This window comes from Leptidea sinapis, chromosome 21 (assembly GCF_905404315.1).
Source record: "Leptidea sinapis chromosome 21, ilLepSina1.1, whole genome shotgun sequence".
NCBI lineage: Eukaryota > Metazoa > Arthropoda > Insecta > Lepidoptera > Pieridae > Leptidea > Leptidea sinapis.
Genome location: NC_066285.1, coordinates 699453 through 712835, shown reverse-complemented (window position 1 = coordinate 712835; position 13383 = coordinate 699453). Strand labels below are relative to the sequence as shown.

The following is a 13383-nucleotide window of genomic DNA, read 5'->3' as shown; positions in this document are numbered from 1 at the left end:
CATACCCCTATCAGACTGTATTATATAAATATCAACCTCTACTGGTTTATGATTAATGCTTAAATTTGAATTAAATGCAAAAAAAATAGGAAAACGGTTAACCCTAAAGGCCATCACTGCAACTTCCCGCTTATTCCATATCTAAATGCAAATTGTACTTATGACGATTTTGAGCTTTCGTGTAGCGTGTAAAGAGTTGGCTGTTCTATGTTTTTGAGCTCTTCGAGCTTAAAAGTCTGATAAAAGTTTAATAAAACACTATTCTTTGAATTTTCTAAAAGCAATAACATTTGAACGAATGAGCAAATTTCAGTCGATCAGTTTTTTTTTCGTCTACGACAACTCACGAACGAATCAACCGATTTTGCCCAGCTTAAAAGTTATTTCAAAAAAACCACGAAATAAAATTTATCGTAGTTTTTTTGAGATTCCTTAAAATCAACCGCGGTGACATCGGTTGAGCCGTTCAAAAGTTATAAGAGGTTTACATACATCCATACATAAACATACGCACACACATACATATATATAGACGTACGGAAACCATCTCGGGAATAATTAGGGATGCTTCCTAGGCTAAGGGCCTAAAAACGTCGAGATCTGATGAAAACTCGATTTTCGAAAAACGGAGTGAAACCAATAACTTCCCGAATTTTCGAAAATTTTTATTTTCTTAGCGGGAAGTAAAAAAATGTAAGATTGATTGATTATTATAATTTGAATGTACGTAGGTTAATATTTTATTGGTATGACCTTTTTATAATGCAAAGTTATTTGTTTGTCGTTCGCTCCTCCAAATATTTTGCTGTATGCCTTTATCTCAGAAGTTATATTAACGAGTGCCGCTGATCATGACCACATACTCTATCTAAGAAATGTCTATTACTAATGAGCTGGGTGTCTCTTTGTTTTATTATTTCTATTGTTTTTATTATGCTTTGCTATTTAAATCAGTCATGTTATTTTTTCATATAAGTAATTTTTTTCAACTTTAATTGGATATTTTTAGAAAAATAATTACTCAATATTAAAATATTTTAAGTTTAGCATAAGTGAACACGATGTTCCTCACATAAACACTTAAGTTTCATGAGGATAGCTTAAATTGGTTTATAGTTTGTTTCTTGTAAATTTTGAACAATAAATAAAAAAGCGCTTTGGTCTTTTACTAATATGGGGAATATTAGAACCTAAAAACAAAAAACAGTGAAACCTAAGCAGGTGAAACAGTAATTGAGATGGAGTTCTGTGATAAATAAAAAATGGAAAAAAGCACCTTAATTACTATGTTTTTAGTATGATAATACCTCAAATAATATAAATATAATGTAACCCCTTCCTGAATATTCAGAATGTAATTTGACACTAATTGGTTTTTGAAGAGTTATTTTTGGTTTCCTAACGTTGGTAGCTTTATGTTTCATGCATGGAAATGTAATTTTATATTTATTCTCATTTACTCAATTTTAATGCATAATTTGCTAAAGGACATGCCCCAGAAAATTGTCATCTCGCTTAATTCGCTAAATAGCGGCAAATTAAGGACAGGATTAGAAAGCTTTACGTGGCGGAAATCGTAAATCACATTGCTTTAAATATAAAAGTCAATTTTAGACTAAACCACGATCATTTACAATATAATATATAATTTTTGTTAGAGCAAAGAAGTACAATTGTTGATTGACTGGCTGGTATGAATCAGGGATGTTGCAGATGCCGATATTTTCACATCCGCGGATACGGATGCGGATGCGGAGTTTAGCAGGCTCACATCCGCGGATGCAGATGCGGATGCGGATGTATAAGATATTATGTAAATAAAGTCTATCCATGAAGAATTAAAACAATGACAACGTAATTATTAACATTTTTATTGTAATCAAACATAATTAAGTACTTATTTTTATGTTAAAAATATAAGTCATGTATAATGTAACTGAACACCTTCTGTTTTTTATATCAGTAGTTGAATTTAAAAATAGGAGCATTATACTTGATGAAGAGTAGTATTGCCGCCTTTTCTGGTTCTAGTCTGTTACGCAGAGGTTCGTAAATTAATCCCGCGCTACTAAATAGTTGTTCGCTAGGAACACTGCCCGGTGGAGCAGATAAAAATCTTCGTACTATCGGCGATAATACCTTGAATTCCCCTCGATGTACACTCCACCAGTTTAAAGGATTTTCACTCACATTTATTCTTTTTTTAGTACGGTAAGCAAGTAACTCTTTTTTTAATACAGCTTCAACGCTACTATTTTCTGGCTCATCTTGACTTTCGTCTTCACTCGACGAATCTAACATCATAGCCAGGTCGTTTTTTAAGCATGGCTTTTTGTTGAAACCTGAAGTCCCTGGTCCTAGTTGTTCTGTTTCATTTTCCATGCAATCAGTTATTTTAGCCCTTTTGGCATTGGTATTAACTGATTCAAAATTGTCATTCTCAATATTTATCATTTTTAAAATGTCATCTTTAATCTTTTCTTCAGTCACCGGTGTGAAAAATTTGTGCTTATAGCGAGGATCTAAGTAGGTAGCGATGGTATATAAATTGTTTTCTCCCAAGCTAGAAAACTTTGTAGAAAGTTCGTTTTTCAAAGTCGTTACAGCCTGACGAATCGGATCAAACTCTTGCGATCTTGTTAAATATAAATAGTCATCAACTTTTTTTTCAAGCATTTGTATTATCGGTATCACAGATGAAATAAGAGCAGAAGAGCTGCTCAGTTCCCGTGTTGCTTCCTCAAAAGGTCCCAGTAATTGAATGAAACTTTCAATCATTTTCCATTCTTCTGGTAGAATAGGGTCAATTTCATTATCATTCATGTAAAGGCTCAGAGCATCCTTTATCTTTGAAAAACGCTCGAACATGTAGAATGTACTGTTCCATCGTGTTACACAATCTTGAAACACTTTCAGGTGCGGTTGATTCAGTCTGTCCTGAATTGATTGCAGTTGTTTCTGGGCAATGGTAGAGTGATTGAAATGGGTCGTAATTCTCTTACATTTTTGTTTTAGTATTTTTATGTTTTCTTGAGAACCTAAACAACTACGGATAGCCAGTTGTATCTTGTGAACAGTACAGTCTATATCATTTAATGCTGCTAATCGCGCGGCTCGTTTCATATTAGACCCTTCATCTCTGATTAGGCAATGCAGTTGTTGTTTTTTAATGTTCCATTCAGAAAGCATGTTACTGAATTTTTCAGCAACTATGTCACCAGTGTGACGGCCGTCAAATGTCTCACATTTCAATATTATCGATGATCTATCAAAGTTTTCTGCAATTCCATGGCAAGTCAGGCTAAGCAAAGAAGCGTTTGAGCTAGGATCCGACCAAATGTCAGACGTAAACGACATGTTATCAAAATTTTCGATTAATCCTTTAACTTTTTGAGCCACTTTGCTATATAATTCCTTGCATACAAAATCTGTAAAAAAATTGCGTCCCCTAAAGTTATATCTTGGTGCTAATTCTTGCATCAGTCTACGAAAACCTAGCCCTTCAACAAAATTAAACGGCAAATTTTGAAGTGCAATCATTTCTCCAATGAGTTTATCAATTTTTTTAGAATTCAAGTTATTGACGTCCCACTTCTTTTCTTTTAGAACCATTTCCTCTAATGAAAGTTGTTTCTTTGATTCTTGCAGAGGAGTGGTAACTTTATCTGAAAAATACACAAATAAATAAAAATTTTCGTTGTAAAAAACTATTTACTTAAAAGTAATTAAAAAGTGAGGACATTTTAAAACACCAGAAAACCTTTCTATCAAATGTCCAACTTATATTGCAAAAAATAAAAATAAAAGGAGTTTATTCCTTATAAATATTTATAAGAAGGAAGGATCCCTAATGTTTTCTGGCATTAACATTAAATATAGCGTGAAGCTAAACTACACTAAAAAGAAAAGGTACACTTTTTGATAGTGATAAAATTTTTGCAATCAGCCGAATAGTTTTTGAGTTAAGTAATTCACTATTCATATTTTAATATCATATTAAAAATATACATTTATGTACAGGTTGTTTTATTTTGAAACAATAAAAAAGTAGATAAATGAATTACATATATTAGTCTTTTTACAACTGACGTTTTATATGACAGCAAATAACTATAATATTGAGTGGAAACTTAGCCAATAAACCACAACTAAAACTATTCTTTTATTAAACTAACCAAACAATGCCTCAAGTAAATATTAATTAATTAAAACTATTAATTATGAAACTTACTTGCGTCAGATTTCATCTGTTGTAATTTTTTTTCTTTACTAATGTTCTCAAATGTAGAAAATTCTTCTGAGTGCATCGACTTAAGATGGTTTTTTAAAGACGACGTGGTGCGGCCCTTGCGAGAGTAGCTTTTTTTGCATATTTTACAATCAGCTTTATCCTGGTCTTCTTTATTTGGTTCAAAATAATCCCATACATTACTTTTGGTCGGTGGTGACATTGTTGACTAAATAGTTAGATAGATAAACTATCAATAACGGGAATCACACTGGAAAAATAACGAATTTCGTCATAAAACGATATTTTTTCCTACAATAAAACGTATTACCGGCGTAATATAATAGAAGTTACCCTGTGATCTTATGGATATTAGTCTTAAATAATATAAAGTTTTCTTGTAAACTCTTCTTATTTACACACTGTATCACAATAACATTAAAAATACCTATTTATCTTTATGATACGATAAGTAGTTCACTTTCACTTCACAACGCAAACAAACACGTATTTATTCACTTCCACTTGCAAGGAAAGGAACAAACAAATGATGCACTAGCGAAAACAAACAAACGTGTCGAATCTTGTCACTAATTTCTTCGCTCCCATTGGTTATTGTCACGTGCGACCGGCACGCGTCAATCACCGGCCCCGCCCAATTTCTTTCTTGTCGCTACTTGTATAATATTCGCATCCGCATGAACATTCGCATTGATTAATGCGGATGCGGAAGCAGATGCAGATGTCCAAAACAATGCGGATGTTCCGCATTTGCGGATGCAGATGCGAATGTTCGCAACATCCCTGGTATGAATCATGACGTATGTTTGGATTTTTAGAGAAACTGCTGGTTTTTCTATGTCAAAAAAAAAAAACAAAAACTATCATCATATCTGTTGTGTCAGCTGAGGCTGAAAGCTGTGTTTTTATTTTATTAATGTGCTATTTTTACCAAATATACTATATAACTGTATCTGCTATATTATTATCAAACTCCTAATAATTTTGAATTCGTTTTTAAAAATATTCAAAAAAGATTCTTCATATATTCGTGGTGAAAAGTCTTTCAGTGTTGACAAGAGTCCCGCGGAAATGAAAAAAAAAAGAAAAAGCAATAACAGTATTAAAATAGTATAATAATAAACAATTATCGGAATTATTCCTTTATTCTTCAAGGGGGAGGGGGAAGGAATGTAGTGTATTCGTACAAGCTAGGCAGCATAAGCACAGTAGGCATAATGTCTACTGTGGCATAAGGTATATCCGACGGTGGATTACACGCATCCCTATATCAACTTGACAACAACTGAGTTGTTTTTGCGAGGTATCGAAGTGGTAACCAAAACAGAAGTCGAAATCATAAAAATTAATATTTTAGGCGATGACAAAGAGATTGTAACAAGTAATTTAACAAATAACTTCACCCCTAAATTATGAAAATGTGGAGGAAATAATTATATACTTTTAAATAATTTAAGCATGACATGCGGATGTAAATGGCTTAAGTTCCACTAAAAATACAGATACTTATTTGAGCATGAAACCCGTAACAAAAATACCACAATAAAAATAACTTGAGCTTAAATTCTAATAGATATGATAATATTCTTCGATGACGCCATTTTGTAAAAATTAGACACTCGTCTCTCACTCGGATGCGTAGCGTGTCTGCGGTACTAAAACTAGTGATGACAACCTCAACCAACATCGATAGTTGGGGGTAACTATTTACAAAATTAAATGTGTACTTTATTACGTAGATTCTTTAAGTATAAATAACACGGAAAACGAAAGAAATTAATTCAAAATGCAAAAATGCTACAGAGTAATGAACGTTCCTTCGCAACCATTTATATTATACGTCAAAAATCGTTCTCTGGACGCTCGCGAGTAGTGCTTCAAATAGGCACAATAAATTTGCTGTCAAACATATGGAACAGCCTGTCCAGTGCTATTTATAAAGGTCAGTAATTCGTTTAAATTATAAAATCACGTTGAAGTCCTCTCGGTTTGGATGCTGACGCCCCAGTTCTCTCAGTCCGAGGGTACTCGACCTGTGAAAATACATGACAAGCGAACTCGCAGTGTATAGAAGATGTATTGGTAAAAAGTATAATATTAAAAGTAAAAAATAAAATAGATTTGAAAATATTGAAAAAGGATACATAGCACATGTTCTAGATATAATATCGAAAATCAGAAATCATAAATGACACACGATGAGACGACAAGACAGTAAATGTGTAACAAGATGGTAATGAAAAATAAATGTAAGAGAGAGAGGTAAATGAAAAGAGCAACACCATATAAGGTGATGAGATCATCAAAATTCTAAACAGTGGCAGTATTGTGGTATGGAGTGCCTAAAGAAAGACTGGATTAGAAGATGTTGCAGCGAGTCTGACAAACGAATTAAGATTTGGTGATTTCCATAAAATGCATTTGTAGTATTAATGTAATTATTATTTATGTATAAACTAAGGTTTTGAGATCACCGGGCTATGAAAGGTCGCCGCCCAGGCCACAACAAGTATTAAGTCACGGGCTGTCCTAGTTTGGGGGTCGAGGGTAATTTTAAGCAAAATTGTATTTTTTCTTTGCAACAAATAAAGATTTATTATTATTATTATTATTATACGTTATTTCTAATACATAGGCTGCACTAAAAGTATCGGGAATGGAATATTTCCACTGTTCCTGTTATATTCAAATCTTTTTAATTGAGAACTCCTTGGTTTTGAAAATCGAATACCATTTATTTATTTAAAAAAATATTCTCGGTCTTGTCACAAGGTCTTTTCAAACTTGTTAAGTCGTTGAGAAAATGGAATTGACTCGAGAAAATTCTAGAGCGATGATTTATTATGACTTTCGAAGTAGTTTAACACAAAAACGGTGTGTTGACCGGATGATTTCTGCACTTGGTGATGAAGCCCCATCCATAACCACAATTTATCGCTGGTTTGCTGAATTTCAACGTGGACGTGTTAAGCTCAGTAATGATCACCGTCAAGGTCGTCCAAAAACTGCAGTCACCAAAGAAAACGTTGATGCTGTGCGTAAGCTGATTGAGGAAGATAGACATGTGACATGCCGCGAAATTCAGGCAACTTTAGACATTGGTATGAGTCAAATACAAATAATCTTGCATGAACAATTAGGTGTAAAAAAGTTGTTTTCCCGATGGATACCGCATTTGCTCTGTGAAGAGCAAAAACCGGCTCGCGTTACTTGGTGCGTCAGAATCCTCAAATGCTGTATACAACATCGTATCAGGTGACGAATCCTGGATATATGCGTACGAACCCGAAACAAAAAACCAGTCACGAGTTTGGGTGTTCGAAAATGAGTTAAAGCCAACAAAAAATGTTCGTTCACGGAGTGTTGCAAAAAAAATGGTGGCCACGTTTGTCTCCAAAACCGGCCATGTTGCGACTATTCCTCTTGAGGGACAAAGAACGGTTAATGCAGAATGGTATGCTAGGATTTGTTTGCCACAGGTCGTTTCTGAAGTCCGTAAAGAGAACTGCAACCGCCGCATCATCCTCCATCACGACAATGCGAGTTCTCACACAACGCACAGAACAAAAGAGTTTTTAGAGCAAGAAAACATATAATTATTAGACCATCCGCCGTACAGCCCCGACCTAAGCCCTAATGATTGCTATACTTTCCCTAAAATAAAGAATAAATTGCGTGGTCAGAGATTTTCATCACCTGTAGAAGCTGTGGACGCCTACAAAACGGCCAATTTGGAGACCCCAACTTCCGAATGGAATGGTTGCTTCAATGATTGCTTCGATCGTATGGAAAAATGTGTCAACTTTCGCGGAGAATACTTCGAAAAGCAATAAATACATTTTTAAATAGTAATGTTGTGTCACTTCCTTGATTCCCGAAATTTTCAGTGCCGCCCTTTAGTATCCATGACACATCGGCTTGAAAGCACGGCAGGTAGTCAGGAGAATTCAACAAACACATTGACGTAAACCAAGTTGAATCTCGGGCAAGTGAAGGAGAATGCGTCTATTATAAAATAGTTATTTTTTTCTTCTACTAAATTATATCCTCTTCTACCATTGACTGGTAAAAGAATATAATAACTCCACATTGACGAAGTTCATGGCACTAGTTTAGCACTACAAAAGACCGAAAATAAAAGAAGATAAAGATTATTTCTCGCTAAATTAGCAAAAGCAACTTTTGCACACTGGTTTTATGCGGCAAAGACACCACTTTTGAGCTACATGGGCGAAAAATGTACTCTTTAGCAATGTATCCCTTTATACGCACAAATCCTATAAATCTATATATCATATAAATCACTGACATATATACGGCACGACTAGTATACTTTAGTTATATTCATATATATTATGTCCTATATTGTTAGTATTGCAGTGCAGCCGATAATAATACCATCTTTGGGCTGCAGAGCTGTTTGAGAAATTTGCTAGAAACTGAGACAATCATAATGTTAACACGAGGAAAAAACGTAAACTTGTTATGCCTACTACACGGCTAAGTCGAGTTAGTAAGTCTTTTGTGGGGCGATGTATATGATTTTATAACAAGATCTCAGAAAATGTTCAAAACAAAAGTATTACGATATTCAAAAGAATTGTTAAAAAACGTTTCTGTGGTTACATAACATAAATGACTTTCTTAATGATTCCACAGATTGGGATTATTAATAGTCGCTCCATTATTAATAAGTTTAATTGTACACTATTACTATGTAAACATATTTTTTTATGGAAAAGAAAGGACGCTGAGTTTGTTGCGCCCATTCTTCTCAGGTCTGGGGCATTCGTTTTGGAATGGGTGGTAGTTTTTGACTTTCAATAAGTGATGTCACATTCTATTTTGAATAAAACTATTTGGATATGAATTTGAATACGTTTCTTTCAAACGTATTTACAAACTCGAACTACTAAATGAATGTAAACTTGTTTCAAGTCCAGAGAAGTTTGATGACGGCCGCTGACGGTGACAACGAACAGCTGTTCTTATAAAAGTTTAATTTTGACGAAGAAATCGTAAACTTGTTATTGGACTTGTTTATGATAGTGGCTTGGAAATGTTCACAAAATCTTTTATGTTGCTAGTCAAGTATTTTGGCTCTGCTCTTATTAATTAAAATGTATTTAACAAAGTAAAATTAGCCTTTTTATTTACTTATATAATCCACCAGTGATAATAACATTAATACACTATTCATTCTAAAGTTAAATTCTAAATGCATTATATTTAAAGGCGTATACAGCATGCAATTATTATGAAACTTACATGCTTAATATTTATATGGTTTATTGAAGTGAAGTATACATAAATTAAATAATAGTTCATAATCACGCAAAAAAGCACAAAATTCTCTTTGGTATTCGAAAATTTCTTAATGTTTGATAAATCGGCGAAAGGTAATGGTTAAATTTAAAATTAAGATCATTTCCTGCCTTATACATGAAAATTATATAAACTAACAAAAATCTTTTTTTTTTCAAATTGATAAATTGAAAAACGGAATAATTTTATCAAATTAATGTATTGTCTTAAGTGTGAACGAAATCTGGCCGTTTAAAGTGGGTCACAATTGCACCCAAATGAGTCGGCTAATACAACAGACAAACAAATATACATACAGGTGAAGCTAATGAAAAACCTTGTAAAAACGTAAAACTTATTACTGAAAAATTATCACAATGGAATGGTTCTAGACTATATAATATACATTAAAATCAGTTAATTATATTTTGTTAATATTACAATTATTTAATTTATCACTTCATAAAATTTTACTACGGAATGTCTTGAGTCAGTGTCCAAAAGGGTAAAAAGTTTGCAACGATCGTTTAGTATTTAAGACATCCTGGAAATTGGTGAGTTACTGCCGAGAACAGATTTTCGAAAAGGTCTTGTAAGAGGTGTTATTGTTTTGCGGGGATATCGAGAATTAAATTGAATCTTAGATACTAAATCTGGATTATCATAGATGTTGTTCAGATTTTAAAAAAAAAAACATCAAATCCAACAAATCTCTTCGTTGGCTTTGTACGAAAAAAGTTCTTTAGCCTTTCTTTGAGAGAAAGCCAGATGGTAGAGAAAATGTCTTTGTATTCTCTCTATTCTTATAAATACTTCTACCGCTTTCTATCAGGTGAGCCTTTTGTCGGTTTGCCCCCTTTTATTAAAAAAAAAATGAAGTGCCTAAATCTACGTTTCTACATCACTCAACCGTAGTCTAGTCAACAACTGATTTTTGTTCAACATTTTTCACCGGTCTCGAAAATTAAGTTCCACACAGAAAATTGGAAAAGTTTTTTTTTTATGGAATAGGACAAACGAGCGTACGGGTCACCTGTTGTTAAGTGATCACCGCCGCCCACAATCTCTTGCAACACCAGAGGAATCACAGGAGCGTTGCCAGCCTTTAAAGAAGGTGTACGCGCTTTTTTTGAAGGTACCCATGTCGTATCGTCCCGGAAACACCGCATAAGGAAGCTCATTCCACAGCTTTGTAGTACGTGGAAGAAAGCTCCTTGAAAACCGCACTGTGGAGGAGCGCCACACATCCAGATGGTGAGGATGATATCCTAACTTGTGGCGTGTCGTGCGAAGGTGGAATGCGGCGGCAGGAATCGGGTTAAATAGCTCTTCGGAACACTCCCCCTGATAAATGCGGTAGAAGACACACAATAAAGCGACTTCTCTACGCAAAGCCAAGTGATCCAGCCGTTCACAGAGCACTCGGGGACCCCCCCGACAATTCGAGCTGCTCTACGTTGCACGCGGTCAAATGGATCGAGCTGATACTGGGGTGCGCCAGACCAGAGATGACAGCAATACTCTATGTGTGGCCGGACCTGCGCTTTGTAGAGCGCTAATATGTGAGCCGGTTTGAAGTATTGCCGTTCTCTATTAATGACGCCCAGTTTATTTGAAGCAAATTGGCTTTGCCCTCCAGATGACCACGAAATTGGCAATCGCTCGGGATTTCGAGACCCAGTATTCTGATACTAGGCGAGGTTTTAAGGGAAGTGTTGTCGAAGAGCGGTGATACGACAAATGGGGTTTTTTTAGTGGTAAACGAGCAAACTTGAGTGTTCTGGGGGTTAAATTGGACAAGGTTCAATTTACCCCATTCCGCGACCTTCTCAAGAGAGGACTCGATAGAAGACACAAGTATCTCCCGGCACTGGTCAACGTCATATAATTTATATGAAGAAGAAACAGCGTGGGAAATAGCACAAAGTTATAAATAATTTAGGTCCTAAACATAGGGTTTTGGTTTTTATAAATACCTCAAAAACTAATGAATTCAGATGCAAGAAATTTTGAATTTTGGCTGGTACAATATATAGGTTAGAAGAAGTAATATTTTTTATATTAGAGTCGGCAAACTCTACGTGATGGTATGTGATGAAGCAATCGCCCATGGACATGCGCAACACCAGAGATGGTAGCCGGCTTCAAGGGTTGATTTATATTTTTATTTTATTTTTAATGAAAATACGGGACGAGACGAGCGGGACGTTCAGCTGATGATAATTGATACGCGCTGCCCATTACAATGCAGTGCCGCTCATGATTCTTGAAAAGCCCAAAAATTTTGAGCGGCACTGCGATTGCGCTCATCACCTTGGTACATAAGATGTTAAGTCTCATTTACCCAGTAATTTCAGAAGCTACGGCGCCCTTCAGACCGAAATAAAGTACTGCTTACATATTACTGCTTCACGGCAGAAATAGGTGCCGTTGTGGTACCCATAATCTAGCCAGCATCCTGTGCAAAGGAGCCTCCCACTGGTAAAAAGAGTTAGGAGTGGTAGGAGTACGCTCTACGCTTGAAGGTCAAGTTGTATCATTTCGGGAATACTGCAGCCGAAAATGGATTCCACAAAGTGGTTGTGCGAGGAAAAAAATTCTTGAAAAACGTGCGGTTCAGAATGTAATCTTTATTTTAGTAGCATATTTTACAGTTTGAAATCGTATGAATCGATTGGACAGTTTGGAAAACTTAAAAATGTTATTAATATTATTCAATATAAAATTTTATTGCAGAGATTGTTAATATTCGTTAAACGGATAACGGATGTAAAATGCCGGGAAACATCAAAAGGTTCATTGTATTATGAGTTTATCGAGATAATTTACAGTCAGGCACACTGCAGATGCTCTCGGCCGAACATCAAGATAAACTAAATAAATTTTGAACCTTTGTAGTTATAGTTAGAATAACCCATTAAACTCGAATTTACAGAAGTTATTGATAGCTAAAATGAAGTCATACTGGAAATAATCATCTTTAAATCTGTAATTTATGGTTGTGATCTATCTGCTACGGGCGACAAACCTTTCATAATAATGGTACATAAAGTATGTATTTTAAATAAAAATTTTGCAAAAAATGTCCCGAGCTACTGGTTGTAGAGTTAATGATGGATTTTGATGAGCTTCCCAAATTGGCAGTGCCCAGGGCATAAAATTTTTCACATATACCAAAATCGAGTGTGCCGTACGGCACATTATTCCCTCACCAAGTTCTGACCCTTGTTTTGTTTATATGATGGTTTATTTTGCATGGTCTTATAGCTTGTTTCAATAGCTTTCAGATACATTCACTCAAATCATCTTAATTATAAGCAATCTATTGCTACACGTCAAATAATACGCATTGGTAAAACGCTACGCGAGCGCCAAAATCGCGCCGATCTACAACAAACCGCGCGCTGCACGCGGATCAGAGAGCGCCGATATGCTTAGGTAAGAAATTTCTCATGCGTTTTTCGTAGCATGAGGCAATAGAAGGATAGACATCTCGGTCACCTAATTGTAAATAGGTGATGCTCTCTTGCAGCACCATATTAATAACAGGAGTGTTGCTAGATGTCGAGTCTGTTGCATAAGCTTTTATATTAAAAGTTACCTTACCTTACAGTCATAACGACCTGGAAAATTCATTCATTTTGCCTTCTTAAAATTTATTTCTTTTAAATTCAATAAATTAAAACAATAAATGTATGTTATTTTAAAATATTGGGTTATTGTTTTTTGTCTACCAATCGCATCAAAATCATTAATTATTAATGATTTGCAGTTTTCACTATAAGCACAGACATAAAAATGAAAAGTTTATACTTTAAGTTTTTTGTCTG

At 34.8% G+C, this 13383-nt stretch overlaps 2 protein-coding genes across 2 annotated transcripts in view; both read right to left on the bottom strand.

Moving 5' to 3' along the window:
* The window catches only part of LOC126970485 (potassium voltage-gated channel subfamily H member 8), a 179607-nt gene that overhangs the window by 35177 nt on the left and 131047 nt on the right, over positions 1-13383 (bottom strand). The window lies entirely within an intron of this gene.
* On the bottom strand, positions 1856-5041 carry LOC126970489 (zinc finger BED domain-containing protein 4-like). Its single transcript, XM_050816425.1, has 2 exons — positions 4232-5041; positions 1856-3665 (listed from the first exon to the last, which is right to left on the bottom strand). Exons 1-2 carry the CDS (start codon positions 4449-4451, stop codon positions 1960-1962), a joined length of 1926 nt encoding a protein of 641 aa, XP_050672382.1. The 5' UTR covers positions 4452-5041; the 3' UTR covers positions 1856-1959.